This window comes from Macaca mulatta, chromosome 15 (genome assembly GCF_049350105.2).
Source record: "Macaca mulatta isolate MMU2019108-1 chromosome 15, T2T-MMU8v2.0, whole genome shotgun sequence".
In the NCBI taxonomy this organism is placed as follows: Eukaryota; Metazoa; Chordata; class Mammalia; order Primates; family Cercopithecidae; genus Macaca; species Macaca mulatta.
Genome location: NC_133420.1, coordinates 57,117,528 through 57,144,703, shown reverse-complemented (window position 1 = coordinate 57,144,703; position 27,176 = coordinate 57,117,528). Strand labels below are relative to the sequence as shown.

The window sequence follows — 27,176 nt, the reverse complement described above, 5'->3', positions numbered from 1 at the left end:
GCAGCTGTCTTTAGGCACTTGAGGGAATGTGGGTGTGCAGTAGTCTGGATATGGGCACCCATCCAGCTGCTCATGTCTGAATCTTGCCTTTCACCCATTTACTAAACAAGCACACATAGAGCCGTTGCCACATACCAGACTCTGGAAACACATGAGCTGTGCTGTCTGCAATCACTGGGGATCTGTTAGTCTGAAGCACTGATTTTTCACTGGCTCCCAGGTAGAGGGAGGTGTCTTTCAGGCCCAGGGTACTCCTTGAAATATTTGGAGGAATTAAAGCAGCCTGATTATTGATGTTCTGTTTCCTAAGGTTCCTCAGTCTCTGAACATGCTGAGTGAGTATAACCACCTCTTAAGTATATCCAGCTAATTTTTTTTTTCTGATTCTCAGGGAATAGAGTTCGTATTCTCCTTCACAGAAAAATAAAGAAAAGGGTGTTCAGGAAAAGGGTGGCCTAAGACTGTGTGAGCTCATATAGCAATACTAATAGTTTTAAGGTTCTACTTCTGGAGACAGTAGAGGGTGAGGTATAAGGTGTCAGGTGATGAAGCTCAGACCAGCTCCCTGACTACTCACCCTAGTTATGGCAGTTCTGACATCAAAGATGTCAAAAATATGAAGACACCATTGAAATGATCTTTCACACACTGAGTTCCCTACCCTCTGGTGGCCATTGCAAGAGGTCAAAAAGCAGGCAGTCAAAAATGAAAAGGTACCCTGTCATGAACAATATTAACTATCTAAGAATATAACTTCCTGAACCTTTTTAGCTCAGCATGCTTGGCCTAAGTCAAATGCTCTAAATGTATCTTACAAAGTACTTTCACATTTCATTGAATAAATTTCAACTGCAAATAGCGAAAAGGCATGCTCAGGCATAAGAATCCTAGTATAATAGCAGAGTAGTTAGAGTGCCAAATGATACAGATTATGCATTGTGCTATGTTCGGAAAGTTTTAAAGAGGAACAATCATTTTCAAAAGAACCAGCAATCAATCAGAGAGGATAAAAGTGAGAAAAGGAGGCTTAGGTTACTTTTCAGAACCTCCAGTCAAGCATGGACATCCACAGAGTGACAGTTTTTCATACGAATCAGGAGATTATGAGCTCTGAGATCCTTTCCCCTATCATGTGTATTAGGATAATCATTTCTCTATTTCAAATCTCTAAGCAGCTTAATGCATGTTCTTATCTAATTTCAATTTAGAGAGAACAACAAAAATGCTGTATCTGCTCCGTGTCTGCTTCCCCAAGTGAAACTTTAAATTATTCCAAGCTCTGAGCTTAAGTGGTTGACCAAATACGTTAGGCATTCCTTCTAAATATAAAAAGGTGAAGAAAGCCTTTCTGAGGCCAAAACTCAAAGTGGTCTTAAGATTGTTAGGGGAGTATAATAACATCTTCCTAACAAAATACATCTGGGAACAACTTAATATAAGATTAGAGGTTAAAAACCTAAACAAATCTTTCCTGCATTCAATGCTGTGAGTTAGGTAGAACCACCATGATTATACCAAATTCCATGCTATACTTCATGATATGCCAACCCTATTAGGTGATAGATTTGGGGATTTATCTGTGGCAAAAGATAGCCATCCTCACTGAAGCCATTTGGCTTCCTACAAAACTAAACCATCGGTGAGCAAATGTCCAGCAGTACCTCATGCTAGATTGCCTCTTGTGTGCCTCTCTTCTGGAGAAGATACTTTGAAACCAGAGTTTTCTCATCTCAGGACCTTGTGGGTACTTTAAGTAAATCATTCAAGCATGTATTTAAAACCCCATGATATTCTATCCCATTTTAGAACCTACTATCTAAAAAGGTGGTACCACTTGTGTTATCAAGGGTGGCCCAATTATAAACGATTGGTAATGACTGTCTGGAGTACCATGTGGGAAAGATCAACAGGAAAGAGTCCCAAAAATTATTAGCACATCTATCATAATCATGGATGGAGGAGGTGGCACATACAGCATGTTTTTGTCGTTTGTAGTTCTGTTGACTCTACTATTTTTTTCCTCACATTTTCTCACTTCGTTAAACAGAGAGGAAATGGAAGCCTGGTTGGGTGTGGAAAAGGGCTTAGATCCTCCACGTTTTGAACAATGAAGATGGTCTCATGTGTGTGTCATTGTCTGATAATTTAGTTAGATGAGTGTTATAAAATGGTACAGGTTTTTCTCAACTACAAATACCCAACATAGGAATACTAGAAGTAGACAGCTGGTCTTTGCTCTGGAGATAGAGAAGATGCAACTCCTAGAATCCCAAAGAGCAAGAAAAGGTTTTGCAACTGGCACATCTATTCTCTTCACTTGCTGGACAATGGGCACAGCTGTATTTGAGGGCTTATGTTTTCTGGAGATAACTGCTTTCCTTTCTCTACATTGTCGTTCACATCCAGTACAATCGTAGGGGTTCACTGATATTTTTTGCAATAAAAATTAAATCCATGCTGCCTAGTGCTAGATTGTCACCATTTAGGAAACACATTACACGATAAAAATGTTTTTTAAGTGATTGCATTTCTACATTAGTACCAAAGGCTTTTTTCCAGTTTATAGCACAACATGGAAGAGCACAAAACAGAAGACCCAGCTCTTCCTCCCTCCTCAATACAGCCCCACCATTCTGCCTCAAAGAACATTGGGACTAATTCTGTCATGCCCTTTGTTCCTATCTGTATTAAGCACACTTAGAAAATAAGGACTCTGGGTCCTTTCTCACCCTGTGGTCTCTTGTACCCACACAGCTTTGTGCATCTCGAACTGATTCCATCCTCCACCTTTTCAAAGAGCACCTTCTTATGCTTATTCAAAGTATGACTTGCTCTATGAACTCCAAAACTTACCTGCAATCAGCAAAATCCGTTATATTCTTAATCTTGTCTGAATAGTACCTTCCCTTTCCTACTGGAAATTTGGCTCTCCTTAATTATATTCCTTCCCTAGAGCCCTCCCAAGTGGCCATCTCTTATTTCCCATATCTCTTGTACTAATGGACTTAGTGACAGGCTAGGTGTTGTTTTTGCTCCTCATTGCTTCTTCCAGACTAATGTCCTGCTCTTCTCCTTAATGTTAATCTACCTGGAAACTCATACCATCAGTCAATGCTGCAAACCCTGCCTCTTTGGTGCAGTTATACATAGTTGTTAAAAAAATGAAAGAAATCTTTGCCGCATTCAATGCTGTGAGTTAGGTAGAATCAACATGATTACACCAAATTCCACACCAAACTTCATGATATGCCAACACTATTAGGTGATAGATTTGGGGACTTACCTGTGGCAAGAGATAGCCGTCCTCAATGAGACCACAGCACCTCCCCTATTCTTTGGAGATTCTGATCCTAGTCCGTGGTTCACTGTTGCTTTCTCTCAGGCTCTATTCTTGTCATCACCTTTTTCAGTCTCATCTCCTGGACTCCTGTTTATTCTATGGGTTCACTAACTACCTGAGCATGTACTCTGATGACCCTGCAAATGTGTCTCTAACCAAGAACTTTCTTCAATTCATATTCAGCTGCCTCCTTCATATCTCACTTGGATGTTTAATAGGCATATCAAAATATGTTCAAAATTAAACTTATTTAATTTTAATCCCATAGCCCCCAAATTTGTTCCTTTTCCAGCCTCTCCCATGTGGACCAAGACTTCATTTTTGTGTACTGTTTTTTTCTCTACTGCCTGCATATAGTAGGTGCTCAGTAAAAGTTTAGTGAATGAATCATTTTTTACTTTCACAGTAATAGTTTAAACTGTTGTAAAGCAGGGTATTTCACTTTTGCTTTATCGTGTAAGCTAGACAGAATGTTGTGAGCTTGCTCTGGATATGCAATAGCACAGCAGTGGTTAGAGGTATTCTGAGTACTTAGTAACTGACGTGTAAACAAACCTTTGTACCAAATCTGATTTTTCTGCCTACCATCTTCTGCTCTAGTCTTGTATAGATTACCACCAGGGTCAACCTCTTCAATGACAGATTTGACCATGCCACTACCTTGCTCAAAATGCTTTGGGGTATATAAAGAAATTTAACTTCCTCCACATGGCATCCAAAGGTCTCCTTTTTTGAATTACCACCTATTACTTCTCTATCTTCATCCTGAGATAGGGCCCTTGATACAAGCCACATCATAACCCTAAAGATTACTCTGGTCTCTCATGTTCATCAAGACTTCTTGGCTGGAAATGACAGAAATGAGATAGAACATACTGGCTCATGTAGCTGTAAATATGTCTCTGTACTATATAGAAAGGTGGTTGGTCACAATGTATTGTTGAGAGAAAAGCAAGCTGTAGAACAGCATGTATACTGTGATTCTAATGTTATATATTTTTAAATCTACCTATGGTTGAGTGTGTTTATATGCCTGAGGAGAAAAAAAGTCTGGAAGAATAAATATACACCAAATGTTAGTAATAATTAAACTTTAGTGAGTAAAAAATCCTGATGATATATTTTCCAATTTACATATTTATATATTAGAGTATTCTATAGAAAAGGTTTAAACTTGTGCTTTGTTCACAGTATCACCCTGCTAATGCAATGCCATCATATGCCATTCAATACAGAGGCAGTAACTACGTATGGTCACTTAAATTTAAAAGTGAAATTTAAAAATTCCACCTGTCAGCTGCATTAGCCACATTTCAAGTGCTCAAGAGCCACCTATAGCTAGTGGCTGCCACATTGAGTGCACAGGTATAGACCATTTCCATAAATGCACAGTGTTACTCCTACAATGTGAAACACCTGTCAAGCTAGATGAACTAGATGTTCACCTGATTGCTTTCTCTAGTATAATTGGCTTCGTTTAGATGCAGCCAGAGGGAAGCAGGTGCAGGTCTGAACACTTGTGATCTGACAGCCACCAGGAGTTTGACCGAAGTCCCAATCTGTTCATTTATGCAGGATCCTTAAATGTGTTTGGGAAAGACATTATCTTAGAGGCAACCTATTGAGTAATTTCAAAGGGAAATAAGAAAAATCCTTACCCAGTAATTTTTAAAAGAATATGAGAACATCTGAGTCTCTTTGCAACATTGAGATTTACCTGTTTTAATTAGAAAAACAAACAGTTTGACTTGAGAGAATGTTTTTCCTTTTCATCTTATTTGCCTAATTCCCAAGTAACTTGGCCATGCTTATGGAGAAAGAAGAATCATGTTCCTTTCTGGCAAGGAAATTAAAATGGTACCATAAGTACTTCTGTTTAAAACTGTTTGCAAGCAGGTTGGGCGCAGTGGCTCACGCGTGTAATCCCAGCACTTTGGGAGGCCGAGGCAGGCGGATCACGAGGTCAGGAGATCGAGACCAGCCTGGCTAACATGGTGAAACCCCGCCTCTACTAAAAATACAAAATATTAGCTGAGCGTGTTGGCGGGCGCTTGTAGTCCCAGCTACTTGGGAGGCTGAGGCAGGAGAAAGGCCTGAACCCAGAAGGCAGAGCTTGCAGTGAGTGGAGATTGCACCACTGCACTCCAGCCTGGACGACAGAGCGAGACTCCATCTAAAAAAAAAAAAAAAAAAATGCCTGTTTGAAAGCAAACATAGGGAACTCTTACCATGTGTCCTAAGTTGTTTTGTTTCTTTTTAATTGGAATCTTTAACATTTGTTTGACATGGCATGCCAAAAATTTGGTGTTCGTTTTATGTTTTCATTATAATGTGGAGTCATAAAATCATTTTTCAGTACCTAAGTCCCTAATTTAAAAACTCATGATGAGAAGATAATTCCTATTATAACCAAAACTCTTTTTAAAATATTTGAGATAGGTGGGATTTTAATATTTAAATAGAACTCTATTATATCTCTGATCTCCTTTGAAAACTATGAAACAGTAGGTTCATGAAAATATTCATTTTTTAGAGCAAAATTATTACACTGATACCTGTAATGAATTACGGTGGAGGGTTCCACAGCATTTCATGGTTGTGGACTTTTGTACAAGAGTCAACAGCAATCAGATGTCTTATTTAAAAAAAAAAAAAAATTAGGAATGCATTAGTGGCCAGGCATGGTGGTTCATGCCTGTAATCCCAGTACTGTGGGAGGCCGAGGCAGGTGGATCATTTGAGGTCAGGAGTTCAAGACCAATCTGGCCAACATGGTGAAACCTCATCTCTACTAAAAATACAAAATGAGCCGGGTGTGGTAGAGTACACCTGTAATTTCAGCTACTTGGGAGGCTGAGGCATGAGAATCGCTTGAACCCAGGAGGTGGTGACGGAGGCTACAGTGAGCCAAGATTGCACCACTGCTCTCCAGCCTGGGCGACAGAGTGAGACTCAGTCTCCAAAAATAAAAAGAATACATTAGCATGCAGCGTGATTCTTATTTTCTATTCATTCTGTTTATTTTTCAACAAGTCAGATTTATTACAACCACAAATTCAGAAAGAGAGTATTTTGAGTCAATTATCAAATGCTGTCTTTTATTCATCATAAAACCTTCTAAGTCTATAGGATGCCAAATATTCATTCATTGGCTCTATTTGGTCTTTGGGTCTACCAAATTGAATTAATTATACTGCCCAGCATGTGGTACAGTCATTTGATAATTTGTCCTCACCATCCCCTATCCTGACTCTAGTGTATTTATTATATGCCCTTAAATATGGGTAGATCCTGAAAAGTATGTAGTGTTTTTACTACATGTTTTTAGTTTAGATAAAAATCATTGTACTACAGGTCTTTCTCTGCTTCTTTTCTGTTAATGCTTTTAAGCTTTAAGCTTTGTTTTTTAAGCTTTTTAGTCAGTAGAACATAATGATTAAGAGTGAAAAATCTAGACCAGTGGTCCCCAACCTTTTTGGCACCAGAAACCAATTTTGCGGAAGACAATTTTTCTACAGACCAGGGGATAGGGATGGTTTTAGGATGATTTAAGCACATTACATTTATTGTGTACTTTATTTCATTATTAAAATATAAAATGAAATAATTATACAACTCACCGTATGTAGAATCAGTGGGAGCCCTTAGCTTGTTTTCCTGCAACTAGACAGTCCATCTAGGGGGTGATAGGAAACAGTGAGAGATCATCAGGCAGTAGATTCTCATAAGGGACATGCAACCTAGATCCCTCACATGTGCAGTTCACAATAGGGTTCATGCTCCTATGAGAATCTCATGTCATGGCTGATTTGACAGGAGGCAGAGCTCAGGTGGTACTGTGAGCAATGGGGAGCAGCTGTAAATACAGATGAAGCTTTGCTCACCTGCCTGCCACTCACCTCCTGCTGAGTGGCCCAGTTCCTATTAGGCCACAGACCAGGAGGGTTGTGAACCTCTGATCTAAATTATAGTATATAGGGTGAATGCTGACTCTTCCATGCTGTGTGACCTTACACTAATAACTTAAACTTTCTGATCCTCATGTTCCTTGTTTTTTTTTTTTAAATTTATTTTTTATTATTATTATACTTTAAGTTCTAGGGTACATGTGCATAACGTGCAGGTTTGTTACATATGTATACTTGTGCCATGTTGCTGTGCTGCACCCATCAACTCGTCAGCACCCATCAACTCATCATTTACATCAGGTATAACTCCCAATGCAATCCCTCCCCCCTCCCCCCTCCCCATGATAGGCCCCGGTGTGTGATGTTCCCCTTCCCGAGTCCAAGTGATCTCATTGTTCAGTTCCCACCTATGAGTGAGAACATGCGGTGTTTGGTTTTCTGTTCTTGTGATAGTTTGCTAAGAATGATGGTTTCCAGCTGCATCCATGTCCCTACAAAGGACACAAACTCATCCTTTTTTATGGCTGCATAGTATTCCATGGTGTATATGTGCCACATTTTCTTAATCCAGTCTGTCACTGATGGACATTTGGGTTGATTCCCAGTCTTTGCTATTGTGAATAGTGCCACAATAAACATACGTGTGCATGTGTCTTTATAGCAGCATGATTTATAATCCTTTGGGTATATACCCAGTAATGGGATGGCTGGGTCATATGGTACATCTAGTTCTAGATCCTTGAGGAATCGCCATACTGTTTTCCATAATGGTTGAACTAGTTTACAGTCCCACCAACAGTGTAAAAGTGTTCCTATTTCTCCACATCCTCTCCAGCACCTGTTGTTTCCTGACTTTTTAATGATTGCCATTCTAACTGGTGTGAGATGGTATCTCATTGTGGTTTTGATTTGCATTTCTCTGATGGCCAGTGATGATGAGCATTTTTTCATGTGTCTGTTGGCTGTATGAATGTCTTCTTTTGAGAAATGTCTGTTCATGTCCTTTGCCCACTTTTTGATGGGGTTGTTTGTTTATTTCTTGTAAATTTGTTTGAGTTCTTTGTAGGTTCTGGATATTAGCCCTTTGTCAGATGAGTAGATTGCAAAAATTTTCTCCCATTCTGTAGGTTGCCTGTTCACTCTGATGGTAGTTTCTTTTGCTGTGCAGAAGCTCTTTAATGTTGTTGTTTATCTGTGCCCTATCCCCAGAGGTGGAGTCTACAGAGACAGGCAGGTTTCCTTGAGCTGCTGTGAGCTCGACCCAGTTCGAGCTTCCCAGCGGCTTTGTTTACCTACTTAAGCCTCAGCAATGGTGGGCGCCCCTCCCCCAGCCTCGCTGCTGCCTTGCGGTTAGATCGCAGACTGCTGTGCTAGCAATGAGGGAGGCTCCGTGGGCGTGGGACCCTCCCGGCTAGGTGTGGGATATAATCTCCTGATGTGCCTGTTTGCTTAAAGCGCATTATTTGGGTGGGAGTTACCCAATTTTCCAGGTGTTGTGTGTCTCAGTTCCCCTGGCTAGGAAAAGGGATTCCCTTTCCCCTTGTGCTTCCCAGGTGAGGCGATGCCTCACCCTGCTTCAGCTCTCGCTGGTCGGGCTGCAGCAGCTGACCAGCACCGATTGTCCGGCACTCCCTAGTGAGATGAACCCAGTACCTCAGTTGAAAATGCAGAAATCACTGGTCTTCTGTGTCAGCTTGCACTGGGAGTTGGAGACTGGAGCTGTTCCTATTCGGCCATCTTGCTCCGCCCCTACCATTTGCTTCTTCTCCTTACTTGTAAAATAGTTACTAATATCCACTTTGTAAAAATGCAAGGACTGAGTGAATGTATGCAAAGAACTTAGGCTTAGAAAAGTATTAGACATTTAATAAGAGTCACATGTGTTTATTACTTTATGAAAATTTAATACATTATTTTTAACAATTATATTCCATCATAGGCAGTACCTCATTTTACTTATTTTCCTGTTCCCTCCAACTTTTTAACCAGAAAAGACACTGTATTGACATCCTTATGTCTTTCCTTGCACAAACCTATGGGATATATAGCAATGAATGAGACTACTGGGTTATAGGGCACATGCACACTCCCTTTCTCCAGGCAGTGCCAGGTTGTACTCCAAAAAGTCTATGCCAACTTAAAATCTCTTGGCTGTGCATGATGTTTCTATTTGCCTATGTTTTCATCAACACTTATTATCTAACTTTCAAATTTTTGCTAATTTGATTACACATAAAAATAGCATGTCACTGTTGTTTTGATTTGCATTTCTCTATTAGTGAGTTCATGTATATGAAAGTTAGTCATTTGGATTTCTCTAACATTTGGTTGGTAAATGTTTAACTCCTGGCTTTAGGGGATGACAAAAGAGAAGGGAGGCTGATTTGTTGAGCAGTTTGTCAATTTCCATGGTACAAATACTGCAGCATGGCCAATTTCAAGCTACCCTTTAGCAACTAGCTCATGACATTTCATAATAGGCTCTCATAAGATGGCACAACACAGCTCCAGGACACCATTGGATTGTCCCCTCTAGAAATTGCTTATTCATAACTTTTGCCAATGTAAATATTTGATTTCCTGTCTTTCCCTTCTGGACTTACAGAAATTTGTCTTATATATATGATGTTAATTACATCTGTGTTTCAAAGATTGCAAATAATTTCTCCCACTCTGCAAGAGTTAACCCTTTTGTTAACTTTACTGAAGAGTCAGTTTAGTGAACAGAATGCCTTGAAGTTTGAGGTAATCACTTATTTCTGTTTTTTTCCTTTGACCTTTTGCTTTAGGGGTCTTATTTAAGAAATGCATCTCACTCCAAATGTGTTTATCAAACACCAGGTCTCATTCTTGCTGTCTGGGATTTAAAGATGAGTTCTTGAGGAGCTTGCAGTTTGGGGGCAAGAAAACAACATGCAACTGAGTCATGGCAATGCAATATAGAATGTGCTTATTGTTGCTACATTTGCAAATATTTAGATGTGCCTTTGCAAAGCAAAGCAATTTTCCCCAATAGTGCATCTGAGTGAATGATTAAAGGTCTGAAATGCACGAGCTAGGAGAGGTAAAGTAATAACTCCTGATAACTTCACAAAGCATCCTATCCTAGTGTCTTGGGAATTTCATCTTGTCTGCTTTGAGAAAGTTGTCCAAAGATAACAGAACCTGAGATGACCTTACAGCAGTGGTGGAGCCAAGTCCAGTGTTCCATTGCTAACCCATTTCTCTGGCCATACACATTTGCTGCTCCTCGTCTTAGTTTCTGCTCCTGCTCCTCCCTGTGCTTCCTTAAAAAACAGCAGCAGCAACTCTTGTATTATTCTCCTCCAACCCAACTGTCTGAACTGCATCCTCTCTTTTGAAACTTTCTCCATGTAGCTTATAAGCTTCAAAATCGGATATATGTGTTTTACATAATAATTGATACAAACTCAAGAGTTTAACTTTTAAAATATTATGTAGGTATTTGCTTATATGTTCATAGAGTGGTGTGATCACATAAAACTACACCCAGATAAGCCTTGAAGAAATATTCCTAAGTCTTTTAGAGATATAGACGGTGATAGTGACGCTGAGCCTGACTGGGTTGAACAAGAAGAACTATCTTGTGAGGAGTTCAGGAGCTCCAAGTCATATTTTTTGAGGGTTGAGGGGGTGAGCAGACTGCCACTGCTGACGGCTTCACCAGAATTGCTCCTAAGCAACCCAGAGATCCAAAAGGGATCTGTGTAATCACAGAAATTCCAGGGGTGGTGCTCATTGTGAAGTACGTTGTTGCTGCTATTATTGTTTACTACATTCTTTCATTCTCCTTTCTTAGCTTGCTATGACACATGCATAATAGTGAGTAGTGTAGCAAAGAACCTGATTTGGGGGTCCCTACGCCTGAACTATGAGATGGCATTTGTCTCTGAGTTCCTCAAAATGGTCCAAGCAAAATGTTCCTATTTTGTAACCACAATTGAGGTCAATGGTTCACTGATCAAGAACAGATAGTATATTTATCCTGATAGAAATAAAGATTATGGCAATATAAAAGGCTTTTTAAAAATGTGATGCCTGTAAACGGGTTGCTTCTAACACCCCCAGTACAAATAAACAGTCATACTCTTTCTCCCCCTCCCTTCTTCTTTCCAGTTCAGAAACTGTGCCTGCATTTCTCAAATTCAGTTTCAGGAACATTCTTTATATTGGTAATTTAGTGCACCAGGGGCAGAAAGCAGGGGAAGTTCTGTGTTCGAATGAGTCTAAATGACTGTACGCTAAAATGCACTTCTGGGAATTCCACAATACCAGTAGGCCCTGAGAATCTTCCAGTAACAAAATCTGTCAAATTGAGTTTAACCCAGGATTTCACAAATTCTCCTGGCCACAGATACTTATCTCTCTGTCTCATGTCCCCACACTCCCTCTTCTTTCCCAGAGCACTTATTACTATCTTGTGTATCGGAGAACACCACTCAGAATGCATTTATATTAAACCAATAGTTTAGTTTTAACCAATGTAATAATATGTCCCAAACAGTTTCATATCGTATCACAAACTATAGACCCTCACTCACTTATTCAACCAATATTTTATTATATGTCTGTGCTCATATATGGCTACAGATTTGAAGGATCCTTTCCCTTAGGGCCTCACAGCTTGGTTGTAGAGGGATTGGGATAGTCACCTAATGCCAGAAGGGCAGAGTTCCTGACAGGTATGCACAGGAACTGTATAGGAGCACAGGAGTGAGCCATCGCATTATGCTGTGAAGACTTCCAAGCAATTTCAGGAGCTTTTGTGTTCATCTAAGTCAATGTCCATCCACTTCTGGGTTCTTCTTTATAATTCAATAACTAGTGTTCTGTACCAGAATATTCTAGTGATAGAAAACACATTACACGCCTCCCATCCTCAGATAATGAAAAGTACAGCATCAAATATACCACAAAACCCCATACAACTTAATCCCACTGTAGCCCATCCATAATGACTAGACAACTTTCTTGTGTTGGGCTAAAATTCTATCCTTTTTTTAGATTAAGTGGATTAATCTCTTTTTAAATCCTTAAGTAAGTTATCTTTACTTTGGACTTACAACATCACACTTTAAGGTTTCAATGTGGATATTATTATGGCATGAACAGGACAACAGAATTAATTATAAAATGTTTTCTTTACTCTTCTGTCTAGGTGTAAGACTCAAAATGATTGTGACAACAAGGGAAAGGCTAAAAAGCCACACATTAGGCAGAAAGTTAAAGCAGTCTTCCCAAAGCCAGTTCAGTACTCATTTTTGTACAATGCCTAAAGCACAAGTAGTTAATGGTCCATCTAGTACTGCATCCGGGTCTTAAAACTCCAAAGGCCATACATTTCCATTATACCATGACAACCAGCCCAAATGTCACTGCTGCCACAACACTTCTCTGTCTCTCAGAGTTAATATTTACTTGTTGATGTCATTGTGGTCTCTGTCCATCCTTCCTTCCATCTTTCTCAGCCACCCATCTATCCATCTGTTAAGGTATAACCAATTGTGTTATAACACGGATAATATGGTCACATCCTTATATCTTTGAAAAGCTAAGAACTTCATCTTTATATTTGTCTCGTCCCTCTGAGGGGCTTGGCACATGGTTGGTGTGTAGCAGGAGTTTGCTGACTTCTGTTGCTTCACCAGAGAGACCTCAAGTTAGCACCAAAATCAGCTTAGTTTAACAAAATATACAGCAGAACTGTAAAATTTTAGACCATAGAGATCCTTGATGGATTGCGTCTATCCCCTGCCCCTCCCTTACCTGCCTTAAATAAGTGAATAAATAAGTAAAATGCACAAGTCTTCCATGACCTTCTATTCACAAAATTCTCTTGGCTTATCCTCTCACCACTGTCACTTTCTCATGCACACCATGTGTATTCAGCTCTGCCCTTTCTCTTTTCTGAGGCAGCCCTGGGAAAGGATAGAGCTCTTGAGCCTCTCAGGCTCAAGTTCTATGCCTTTTGCTCTACTGATCCCTGCAATTATTGACTATCAGAACCTTGATGTAGGATTTTATGTTTATCCCAAATGTCAGAATCATTTTGAATTTTTAATCTTGCTTTCTCTGATATTAGCTTTGCCTGCCAGTTTTGTATCACTATACATTTAACATTTCTTCTATGTATACATCCATGTCACTGAATTTAAAAATCCCTAGCAGCAAAAGATCAAAGAGAAAATTTTGTAGCCCAATTTAGTTTGTTATACCCAATATTTATCCCTTCTTTGATGTAGTTGTAAATCTACTTAGTAATATTATTATATGCCCTACATTTCTCCATATCATCTACCTATAAACAACCACCGAGACACTGGAGGAAGGAAGTACTAAATGAAGACAAGGATGTAGTATTTGCATTTATTCTTTAAGGAGTGGCCAAGTAAGAAGGTGAAGTCAACCCAAGAAGAGAGGTAGACCTATGTATTCTCCACTGATTAAGGGGCCATGTCTGATGGGATTTGCTGGCTTGGACTCTATTCAAATGGCAGGCTTCTTCTATCCATTACCAAAAACTATGGGCAGGACAAAGGCCAATGTGTTCAATGCAGAGAAAATTGCTGGATTTACCTAGAATAACTGTGTGTTAATCTGGGCTGCAATAGCAAATTATAATAGACTAGGTAGCATAAATAACCAAAACTGGTAAGCTGAGATCAAGGAGCCAGCAGATTCACCGCCTAGTGAGGGCCCTCTTGCTGGTTTGCAGGTAGTTGCTGTGAACCCCAAATATCTGAGACAGGTCTGAATTTAGAAAGTTTATCCAAGATTAGAGACATGCCTGTGATATAACCTGAGGTCCTGTCATTAGGACCTGAGGAGGTCCTGATGACATGTGCCCTAGGTGTTCAGGACACAGCTTGGTTTTATACATTTTAGAAGACATGAGACATCAATCAATATATGTAAGATATACATTGGTTTGGTCCAGAAAGGCGGGACAACTTGAAGCATGGAAGGGGCTTCCAGGTCACAGGTAGATGAGAGACAAACAGTTGCATTCTTTTGAGTTTCTGATTAGCCTTTCCAAAGGAAGCAATCAGATATGCATTTATCTCAGTGAGCAGAGGGATGACTGAGTTCTGTCTGTCCTTTGTCCTCAAGGCAATTCCTTGTGCGAGAGGCATGTAGCTTTTTAATCTTTTTTTAGAAGTATAACGGGAGACAGGTTTTCCCTAAGCAGTTCCCAGCTTGACTTTTCCCTTTGGCTTAGTGATTTTGGAGTCCCAAGATTCATTTTAGTTTCACACTGCCTTCTTGCTATAACCTCACTGAGGCCAAGAGAGAGATCAGCTTTCTCATGTCTCCTAACACTAATCCTATTCATGAGACTGGGATCCCACCTCCAAATACCATCACATTGGGGATTTTGGCTTTGAAATATGAATTTGGGGAGAACACAAAAATTCAGTCCATAGAAAGTAATCACTGAAGATTTTGGAGGAGTATACAGATATAATCATAGCTATGCCTTAGGATGGTAACTCTTTAGCAGCAGGGTAAATGACGGCATAAAGAGGTTGAGATCCCAAAGGCAGCAAAAGCAGGTCGGACAAGATTTCAATAGTGTAGGTGAGAGAATGTGGAAGCCTGAAGGTGGCAGTGGCAGTTTTCATAAATGGGATAAATGTAAGGAGATCCTGCAGTAAGACTTTGGCAACTGACCAGGTATGGCATGAAGAGAAAGCTGGGGGAAGGAGGAGTCTAAGACGACACTGAGATTTTGAGAGAATAGTGGTTGGATTTACCAGGATAGGGAACTCAACAGAAGCTGTAGCCTGGGAAGAGGAGAAACACTGAGTTCCAGCTTAGACTTGTAGCATTTGGAGTACCTATGTAACACACCAAGTTGGTGGTCAGGAGAAAACCCAGCACTACAAATGGTGATAGAAGAGTCAATGGAATCAATATAAGAATGGAAGCTACAAAAAGAGATGAGATCTCCCTAGAAGAGAACATAGAAAGAAAATGACAAAGGGGTTAAAGATAGATCCTGGGTGGGCACCACCATTCATAGACCAGGCTGAAGAAAAGGAAAAATTAAAGGAATAGTGTTTTTAGATAGTTGAGAAGGAAGAATGGAGGAAGAGACCTCAGTCAACCTCTACTATCACCCCAAAGTAAAAAAGCACTGAAAAGGAAGAGCAAATAGAAATTTTAAAGCAAGAAAAAGAGCTGAGTACTTACCAAGTGCCAGGCATTGTACATCATGTCATTGTGTTAATTGCAGGTTTTACATGTAAAAAGAACAGTTAAATGGCGCCAGAGGTTTGGATCCAAACTCTACCATTCACTAGCTCTGTCAACTTGGATAAGTTTCCTCTTTTTAAGATTAAGGTAACTCATTATACCTCACAGAGTAGTGTAAGTATCATATAAGATAATATATTTAAAGTTACATAGTTGATTACATGGGCTATCAGTAAGAGTCATTATTATTATTTCTTTGGGCTTACTTTTATAATATCTGTCTTCCCCGACAGAAAACCCCATGAGTCCAAAGACCATGGTTATTTTAACATTTTTGTTGCTCAGTTTTTTTAACTAAGTATTACTGATATCTGTGTATAGTAGACAGGCAATATTAGTTGAATGACTGGATGATCGCATTCCATCTACATATCCTTGCCTGTGGGCACCTCTTTAGTCCTTAAAGAAGAAGGGATGAATTCTCATATACACACTGGTACATTTGAAGTCCCTCAGTTTTCACAAGAGGATGTCCTTCTTAACCACAGTTTAATTGCCTTAATTAAAAGATATAGGTCTGTCATGGAACCAACCCAAATGCTCAACAATGATAGACTAGATAAATAAACTGTGGTACATATACACCATGGAATAATATGCATCCATAAAAAAGAATGAGATCACGTCCTTTGCCAGAACATGGATGGAGCTGGAGGCCATTATCCTTAGCAAATTAACGCAGACACAGAAAACAAAATACTACACGTTCTGACTTGTAAGTGGGAGCTTAATGGTAACACATGGACACATAGAGGGGAACAATGCATACTGGAACCTACCGAAGGGCAGAGGATCAGGAAAAATAACGAATGGATACTAGAGTTTATACCTGCGTGATGAAATAATCTGTACAACAAACTCCCATGACACACATTTACCTATGAAACAGACCTGTACATCCTGCATATGTAGACCTGAACTTAAAGAAAAATACAAAGATACAGGTCTGTATTTAACTAACTGGAGACTGCTAGAAAAATAGTCTCTAATTCACTGCTTCCCATTAGTTTTTAAAAACTAAACTGAGAAAAACTTTACTAAGGAAGGAGTCTTGAAAGATACACAGTCTATGTACTCTTCTAGGAAACGATTTTTGTTATGAGTCAGATATGCTCTAAGAACTTATTACACAATCCTCATTTAATCTTCATGATAATCTGAAGCACTAGGTACTATGGTATTATTAACCCAATTTTTCAAATGGAGGCACAAAAATTTAGATCACACAGCTAGTAGGCAGCACAGCTGGTTTCCAACCTAGGCAGTCTGTCCTGTACTCTTAACCTTTCATTATGCTGCCTCTCTCAAGTTCAACTGCAACTGAATCATAATGCCTACCTCCTCCATTCTATTTCAGAGTACTATTTTTGTGAGTTTTGCTTATGTGAAACCAATATTAAGTTGATATGAGGTCTCATATTAAGAACAGCACCATCAGGAAACAATAGATACTGGAGAGGATGTAGAGAAATAGGAATGCTTTTACACTGTTGGTGGGAATGTAAATTAGTTCAACCATTGTGGAAGACAGTGTGGCGATTCCTCAAGGATCTAGAACCAGAAATACCATTTGACCCAGCAATCCCATTACTGGGTATATGCCGAAAGGATTATAAATCATTCTACTATAAAGACACATGCCCACGTATGTTTACTGCAGCACTGTTCACAATAGCAAAGACTTGGAACCAACCCAAATGCCCATCAATGATAGACTGGATAAAGAAAATGTGGCACATGTACACCATGAAATACTATGTAGCCATTAAAAAGGATGAGTTCATGTTCTTTGCAAGGACATGGATGAAACAGGAAACCATCATTCTCAGCAAACTAACACAAGAACAGAAAACCAAACAATGCATATTCTCACTCATAAGTGGGAGTTGAACAATGAGAACACCTGGACACAGGGAGGGGAACTTCACACACCAGGGCCTATTGGGGGTGAGATCGCGTTAGAAGAAATACCTAATGTACATGATGGGTTGATGGGTGCAGCAAACCACCATGACACGTGTATACCTGTGTAACAAACCTGGAAGTTCTGCACATGTATCCCAGAACTTAAAGTATAATTTTCAAAAAAGAAAATTTTAAAAAAAGAACAGCACCATCATACTCACCACTGAATCACTGTTTATCCTGTTACATTTTTCATGAGAACCCAAAGGAAGAACTCCTGTCTGGTCAGTATATCAGAAGTATTCTGCTTATCCTTTAACCATTGGTTTGGTTTCGATCTTACAGATATTGACCACCATTTCCTTATAAATTTCTTGTAAACTGTTAGACAATTATACAATGAAGCATGTAATTCCTGCCTCTATTTTATATCACCATATTTATTTCCTTCCTGCTTCCATTCCAACTTCTTGCTGATGCTAGCTTTTATTTGATGAAAGTTGATTTTTGGAACAAAATAGGAATATATAAACACACCTCATTGCATTTTTGTGAGATGGTTATTAACCTTCATACAGATGAGAAAACTGACACTTGGAAACATTTAAATAAAGTATCCAAGTATGTAACATAGTTTACTTCTTAATATTCTGCTGACTTATATTTGTGACCTGACTTTCCCCTAGGCCACACAAATTTGAGTGGAGAGATATATTTATAGTAATCATCCAAGGTTTACTCCTGTGAGCCGTGTGACCTCATGCAATCTGTCTGTGCCTGTTTCCTCATCTGTAAAATGGAAATAATAATATACTTGCCACCATGATGGTTGGGCAGATGAAGAGTTAATTTACGTAAGGTGTTTAAAACAGTTCCTGGGACATGCACAGTATAGCATTACCATCTCTGCCTCCTTCTCCTTTTCTTCCTCCCTCTCTTCCTTCTCTCTCCTTCCTCCACCTCCTTAGCTCTTGCCTCTGTTGTATATGGAGGACCTCCAGCCCCTCTCAGGGGGTCATACTTATTTCTAAGGCTCCCCAGTGAGGTCTCACGGGGGCTCACTATCAATTTATGTGCTTCCCCTCTAGCCTACTACATTGGTTTCCAGTTCCGTCAATGCTACTTGAGGGTTTCCCATCCCAGCCTTGTGTGCAACCATTGACATTTGTGACTGGGATGCTTTTTTCCAATACCAAAAAACATCCAAATCCTTAAAGTGTGCTATTCCCTGGTGTCATGGCTAAGACATTGCTTTCATGTCACAACCATGTCAGTTCTTACCACCTAAGCTCTGATGTCATACTCCCTCTGCCCAATGTTTCCTTTATCCCCTTACTCTATGAAATTGAACATCTATATTGACGGGGCTGGACCAAAACCAATACCCTAAGCAGACACCACACATCCCTCTCCCTCCACATGCATTCTCTTCTCCCTCATGCAATATCCCCCCTTCCATTGTTCTCCTTCCATCAACTCCTCTCACAACCAGTTCACCAGGCACCTGCAGCCATGCATGACTCCCACTTGGGATCAGCAGACAACCTCCTACAGAAGACTTGTTGCTCCCTGTGTTGGTTGGCATGCCCCAGGTAGATTACAAATTACTTGGGGTTGGAGAGCATGTCTGAGAATTCCTCACCTTCACAGCACTTAGGGTGAGACTGAGTTCGGAGGCAGCTCACAAGAGGAGTTGCTGATTGACTAGCTTTGATAGCTCATGGCCGAACCAGAATGAGAAACTTCTTTGGGGAGGAAAATATTCATTGTCTCTGGTTTGTCTGTGCCTGGTTCATTGTTTGTGTTTAGTCACCCCAGATTGCTCAGGGCCATTCTAGTTTTAGCCCTGAACGTCCTGTGCCCCAGGAAGCCCCTCAGCCCTCAACAAACTGGATGGTTGGTCACCTACCACTAGGATTCCCCAGTTTGAAATATGCCCTTTACACTTGAGACAAGATGCTTCATGAATACTCTCGTTCCAAACTCTTGCCTCTGTCCTACTGCCTTGGACACACAGGCTCACATGAGTCACACCATCATTATCTGATTCCCTGTTTCCCCAGGTTGTATCAGGACATATAAATTATTGGTCCACAGTTCCTCCAGACTTAACAGCCTGTTGGAAAAAGTTCTCATCCTCTTCTCTCAGTTTTGTGACCTTCACAATTATTGCTCTTCTTGACATTTTTACTTTTCTTCAACCAGCAAAGGGCCTTGGTAGAAACACGTGCTTTCAACCACAGGAAGCTGAATTTCAGATATTGCTGACTTCTGCCTTCTGAAGCCTCGTGGAATGATCAGCACTTAATGCATTTTTGGCTACTATATTGGATTGTCATTCGTGGAAAGCAACAGCTGAGGAAAGTCCCTGGTACATGAGCTCCTTACACCTTGTTATACTCCCACAGTCATAATTGCTTCTTTCACACTGACAATCTTCAACCCTTCCACCAGTACTTGCACCCAGCATGGCCTCACCATCTGCTCATGTGACACTAACATTATGGCCTCCCTCCATGCATTCCTAAATGGAGCTGAGGAAGGCAACAGAGATGGCAAGTGTGCCAGCTGGCACCAGTGACACAAACATAGACAGTGATAAATCATGTCTCAGGACAGGCAGGAAGAAGGGAGGATGTGGGTGGCTAATTTTGTGTCACCATCAGTGCAGTGAGATGGATCTCTCTGCTCACGGAGACAGAATCAATGCATGTTGTTTCTGTTCCTGCAGTATGTGCATCAGTTTCCTTTAAAAATATGGTCTCAGGAGAATGTTCAACAGAAAATCAACTAGAAATCAAAATCTGAGTTGTTCTATTTTTGCATCTGTGCATCTCTAAATAGCATTATTGGGGGACTTTCCAGGGAGTTTGAGGATTGCTTGAAAATGACAGGAAAGGCCAGGCACCGATGGCTCACGCCCGTAATCCCAGCACTTTGGGAGGCTGAGATGGGTGCATCACTTGAGGTCAAGAGTTTGAGACCAGCCTGGTCAACATGATGAACCCTTGTCTCTACTAAAAATACAAAAAATTAGCTGGGCATGATGGCATGCACCTGTAATCCCAGCTACTGGGGAGGCGGAGGTGGCAGTGAGCTGAGATCCTGTCACTGCACTCCAGCAGTGGAAGACAGAATGAGACCCTGTCTCAAAAAGAAAAAGAAAAATGACAGGGAAGAGTTTCTGGCTGCTCGAGGGAAGAGCCGAGGCAAGCCAAGTCATGCTGGGGGGTCAGTTCTGTCACATAAGCTGCTGAAGCTCCCACCTACCACTACTACCCTTTGGGTCTCCAAGGTTCTTTATGTCCTGCAAATTTTTATCAACTTTTAATTTATTCAGTTCTGAATGCTGCTTCCAGGATTAAATCAACTAGGCAACTAGTCAAGATTTATTCTATAGATCTCAAATTTAGGCATGTAATGCTTTCTTTGTTGTTAGATCTTCATTGATTTCAGTGTATCTGGTGTTAAGATAGTTCCATTTTCAGAGTTTCCATTCCTTGTGTTTGTCTTGAGTTCTTTTCCTAGATAATAAGTTTTTGCTTTCCTTTACATCATTTTCACCATTTTAGAAAAAGGAAGTGGTAGCACAAAACTACCCATAAAATATAATCCTCTTCCCACAAAAGAGGAAGGTAGATGTCATTTTGGTTTTTATTTTTTTGTCCAGAAACCCCCATAGATCTTGCCTATTCCCAAGCAGATATCTCCCAAGAGCTGATGAAGCCGAGAGAGAGAAAGCTGTTTCCAGCCACATGGATGAGACACACAAAAATCCCAGATCAGCCCTGTACAGGGGCACAGACAGAACTCCAGAGGCAGAGCCTTAAAACTGTTAGAAGCCTGGTGTTATTTCATCTTCAACACATCAAGTCAACTGGCTAGGTTCCTTTCCATCAGGTCAACTCACTTAACCAGTCAAGCATAAAAGGAACAAACTTTATAGCTTTGATTTTATAAACTAGCTGCAATCAAGAGCACCTATTAGCAGGGGTAGCTTTGGAGTATCTTTCTCAATCTTACAGGAAATCTTCTCTGTTGCTATAAGGAAAATAAACCAATTACTTCAAACAGCAGAGAAGGCTGACATAAAGGTTGGTGATTTACATGTGGCCCCAATAAACAACTCCAGCATGGGAAAACACATGGAAGTGTCCAGAGATTACTGGACAGTCCAAAGTTATGATTGGAGATTCACATCTCTGGGAACAGAAAATGCTAGATACTAGAAGAATGTAATCCATAAACAGCCAGAAACAGGTCATGTATAAGGGCTAGTGAATGGAGAGATGGTTTGTGACCTAATTGGAATGAAAGGAAAGGTGGCAATGGATGTAGTCAAAAGGTAAACACCTTTAGATCAGATGGTTAGAAATTTGTACTTGAAGCTGGGCACAGTGGCTCATGCCTGTATAATCCCAGCACTTTGGAAGGCCGAGGTGGGTGGATCACCTGAGGTCAGGAGTTCGAAACCAGCCTGAACAACATGTTGAAACCCCATCTCTACTAAAAATACAAAAATTAGCCAGGTGTGGTGGTGTACACCTGTAATCCCGGCTACTCAGGAGGCCAAGGCAGGAGAATCACTTGAACCCAGGAGGCGGAGGTTGCAGTGAGCCGAGATCTTGCCACTGTACTTCAGCCTGTGCAACAGAGCGAGACTCTGTCTCAAAAACAAAACAAAACCAAACAGAAGTTTGTACTTGAGACACATTATAACAGAGATACCAAAGAGGAAAGGCATCAGGTGACCCTTAAAGATAAATGATGCTATCTGCTACTGTAGGGAAGAGTTGCAGAATTATTATCCCAGAAGTAGAGGCTGTGCTGGTTCCAGAGAATGGTTTACAGTGGGGCAGAGGGTAAAGGCTGTGCTTCAATGTTGTGGCTAAAGCAATGGATAGGAAAATGGATGAGAATGCCAAAAATTGCCTCTCTGTGCTGGCGTTTAGCTACTTTGCCTCCCCCATCACTCTCCACCTTTTCGTATAAGATGCAGTTTTAGATCCTGTTACAACTCAGCTTTTGCTTTTTTCCTACAGATCAGGAAATGTGAGTTTCTAGTCCTGGCTTTAACACTAACCAGCTGTGTGGCCTTGGATTAGTCATTCCAGGGCTGAAATAAGAACTTCAGGCTTCTTAAACCCTGAAAAGATTATTATTTCCCTTCACTGCCTTATATGTACTTCAAAATACACACAACTTTAAGCCATAGGTATCTAAAGATGTCCTACCAAGTTCTAATGTTTTTTGCATAACTTTGATTCCTTTAAACAAATCAACATTTAAAAATATATTTTCTTCATTTTAGTTTCCGTTTTGTTAATGCTCAATCTAAGCACATGTTTAGTTTAATTTTTGGATAATCAGGCAGTGGTCAGTTCCACTTTCCTCATCTATGAAATAAAGGTGTCAGACAGGAAGAACTCCAAGATCTCTCCCAGCTTAAATTTCTGTAATTTCATGACCTCAGATGTATTTTCTATCTGACTTTATCACCATCTTGGCATTGGTGATTTCCAAATATGAATGGAAAAAAATGTTACCTTTCCACATCCCCTCAATTCCACATACCTGCTAAAAACTATAAACTTTGGTGAGTATCTAGGACATCTGAGTCAAAACAAAAGGATAACTGTGTCTTTTTTTATTAATGTCTAAATCTTACGAAGGGCATATTTCTATAATAAGATACGATCATCAGCAAAGTCCTTGACTTACTGGCAGAAACCATTTTGGAAAAACATAAAAGTTATGACTGATGTAGGATACCTGCCAATAATTTAGGGTATCGAAATTTCCCTTGACCCATCTAGGATTTAGCTTTCCTGCTAATTTCTTCGTTTGTCCATTCCTTTGTTTACTCATGATTTACCTACCTTTCATATTTCATAAGGTGAGTCTACCTGTAATATTGCATGAAATTTCTCATGAACAGTTCTCACATCTATGTCTTGACAACTCTCTTGCCACTGCCTTTTCACTTTTCACCTCTGTCCTAAATGGCTATAGTGCCTTGGTTCCCATGCATACTCTGAGACTCTGAGAGGGTGGCAGCAGAGGCTGAAGCTCTCTACAAGCCTGGCTGGGATCTGCCTTTCAGATGGGAGCTGCTCATTATTTGCTGCAAGGTTTATAGAACAGATGTTACAAGGCAGACAAGCAAGCACACACTCCCAGAGCACGCCGCGCCAGGCACGCACACACTCGCCAATACCAATATCAGGAGAGCCGCTGCTGGGGTGATGGAGGGAGTGTGCTCTGAGGGGCAAGGGCTGCTCCGAAGCCCTGCTAATGTCTCTGTGTGGCCATGCTGTATTTTCAGCTTGTCATCATGGCTGGGACAGTGCTGCTTGCCTACTACTTCGAATGCACTGACACTTTTCAGGTGCATATCCAAGGATTCTTCTGTCAGGACGGAGACTTAATGAAGCCTTACCCAGGGACAGAAGAAGAAAGCTTCATCACCCCTCTGGTGCTCTATTGTGTGCTGGCTGCCACCCCAACTGCTATCGTAAGTACAGAAATAGACTTTCCTCTTTATTGTCAGATACCCAAGAATATTTCCTGTCTGCTTTTTCTCCTCTTTCTTCTCTTCCTCAGCATTCACCAGCAGCTTTATCAGTGGCATCCTATTTCAGCCAAAACAGAGTGAATGGAGCTCTGCAGAAAAACTCATTAAAATGGGTCTTGTCTTATATAGGTGGCTTTGGTTTTTCGGTATCTGAATTTTAAAAAGACGGTTGTTTTTAAAAGCATGTGAGAATGTTATAAATCAACAGGTATGACTGGCTAATGTGTTAAGAACGGCTATTGTCCTCTTGAAAAAATATGCTATGAGTTGCATGTATTCAAAAGAGATTCTGAATGGAAGTGCTGGCAGTGATATAACGACTAAGATTAGAGTAGAATAGAATCCCTCAGGCGGGTATCTCCTGCTGTTCTCATTGAACTTCCAGAGAGGCCAGAGATGAGATAAATTGCTTAACCTGAAGTTTGCTATGATTCATCCTTGATGACTCTGGCTCTGTTCACATTATATCACATTAAATTAAGTTGCAACTTTACCTTCATTTATTTCATTTTCTCTTCCATGAAGCAAAAAGTTGGCCACACAGTCCTCTAGAGAGATTGCTTAACAGCATAAAGTTTGCAGATCTGTGTTACCTGGTCAAGTGATTTAACACTTAGACAATTTAATTTTTATTTTAAAAATGATATTTGGGGGAGTTTTAATTTAAGTGTTGCTGCCTAAATATGCCATAAGGTCAGGTTAGTCAGGATGTGATCTTAGTTTCCATTCCCCTCCTTCTCTTCTGACAGCTGACTCCCCCAACTCTCCCTCCTTCCCTACCTGCCCTCTACTCAGCAGTAATAAAAATACTGACTGGCATGCCGAGGAATACAGCAATTGCTCAGATACTCAGTTCAAATATTGTTTTTCTGTGCCAATGTTTTGCTTCCTTTCGGATGAGAAATGGAATAGAATTTTGAAGATAAATAATACAGGCATAGTAAATTCATTTGGCTCATTGATCCCAGGCTCTACAAAGCTCTCCCTTAAATGATAAGACTGCTGTAAGGACTAAGATCAGCATTGATGAGCCACAACATGATGTATCAGAGGGGCTAAGAAACACAAGCGTTGCTGCCCAGCATACCTGGATTCACATCCTGGCTTTGGGGCAAGTCACCTCACTGTTCTCTCTCATATAAAATAAGGACAAATGAATGCTTACCTCATGCATTGTTGTAGGGCTTAGAAATGACTTAGCACAGTGGCTGGCATTTATGAAGTGGTCAGGAATTGGGAAACCAAAATCCTGGCTGGAACTGCTCTTTGCCCTCTTTGGAATCACAAACCAACTTCCTACTTCTGAAAGGAATGAAATTTCACTGAGAACCCTCATTAAGACCTCTTCTCTCCAGTTCTACAGTGAAGGGAGATATGCCCATTCCCCAGAGGAAGGCTGATGTCGGTACGCCTCTTACCAGCCTACAGAATAAGAGAAAGCACAGAAGACACTTTTCCATGTACCTCACAATGTGACACACTCCTCCACACCCCACGTAAAACTGGGAGGCCAGACTGGGTTCTGTCCGGTATGGTTTCATGGTGGCTCTACCTGGAGGCCGCGGACTCAAGTCTAGAATTGGGTCCTGGTTTCTTCCGGTCTCATAAGCATATCATTTTCCTGTGTATTCAGACAGGCAGCTTTGAGTGATCCATTGACTTACTAGCATATTTCCTCTCTTCTTCCCAGTCCCAGGAAATTTCATTTATCATTGCCTAGGTTCTCCTTTACTTTTTATAATTATAGAGATTGTTTTACATTTTAAAAAATATAGGAAAAACGAAATGGATTAATAAAAATTGTGAGCAGCAAGTTAGAATCAGAAAATAGAATTAATAAATTAAATGTAAATCTGCCTGGCTAGTCTATTCATAGAAAGGCAGACATACAAATACAGTTAAGAAAACATATACTCAAAAGCAAAAATAAATAAAAATATAAACTTAAGACTTGTTTAAGTTGTATGTACAATTGTGTGCCAATAAATGCTTATATCTCAATAACAGTGATGCCTTATATCAAAATTTTTTAAAAAACATGTAGCAAAGCTGAATATATGAATGCCAACAGAATAAAATTTTAAACATGCCAAAATTTATCTCAAAAAATAGTACTCAGGACACAGAGTTGTGGAATAGTTTTCCTCAAACATTTGAGGAATAAAAAATTCTCAAACTATATAAAATGTTTCAAGGCCTCTTCATAAATGAAAACCTTTTCCATGCATATTACAAACAAGAAAAATATGGATGTCAAGAACTTGGAAAGTGAGTCCACATAAATACCCACAAAAGCACCCCAAATAGTAACAATAATCTCACTTAGCAGTGTTGATGCAAGCATATAGAAACAAACTGGTAGATTTGCCTACATAAGAATAAAAATTTCTATCAGAAGTAAAGACTGCAAAAAAGTTTGCCACATAGGAGACTCAAATGTAAATACCCTTAATACTAAAAAGGATGAGCTTCCCAAAATCAAAATGAGAGAGGACAAGAATAGACAACTAACAACCAGCAATCAATAGACTATGTGCAGATAAATATTTCCAAACTCATCAGTAGAATCATTTTTTAAAGGATACAGCATTTTTCTCATATAAAATTGGCAAATGTTTTCCAGGAACTTAGTCTATGTTGATGAATGTAGAGCCTTTCCTGTAATACTAGTCAAAGCATAAACTAATATTTTCTTTCTGAAGAGTAGTTTGTTAAAGATGTATTAAGAGCATAATAAACTTCAGACCCAGTCATTAATTACATTTTCTAGATTTATAAAAATACAAAGATTTGTATATAGGGATGTTCATGTCAGTAATAGTTTTAATAATGAGAAACTTGGAACTAGCTAAATATGCAATACCAGAAGATTAGTTTAATACACTATGTGCCAGCCATGTTTTTGAAACACCTTAAGTAGTGATGGAACATGTTTGTAATTTAGTATTAGGATTTTTAAGGCCAAAAAATTGTATACAGTATTGTGGGTGAGATCTTTTTCTCTTACATAAGATAATCTGACCTCATAATTTTCTACCTCTGTTTCCCTAGAAAAAGATAATATGTATCAATTATATCACTAGGTAAAATCGAGCCCTTATTGGTGAATTGCATCTATTCTCAGATAATTGTTATAACCTGAGAGAGTGCTTCTGCTATGACTTCCAATAAC

The 27,176-nt window shown here is 39.9% G+C and overlaps 1 protein-coding gene across 1 annotated transcript in view; it reads left to right on the top strand.

The window, feature by feature from the left end:
• The window catches only part of PLPPR1 (phospholipid phosphatase related 1), a 291,652-nt gene that overhangs the window by 214,892 nt on the left and 49,584 nt on the right, over positions 1 to 27,176 (top strand). Inside the window, 1 exon segment of the mRNA NM_001266056.1 lies at positions 23,756 to 23,944. Coding sequence (NP_001252985.1) covers positions 23,756 to 23,944 — 189 coding nt within the window.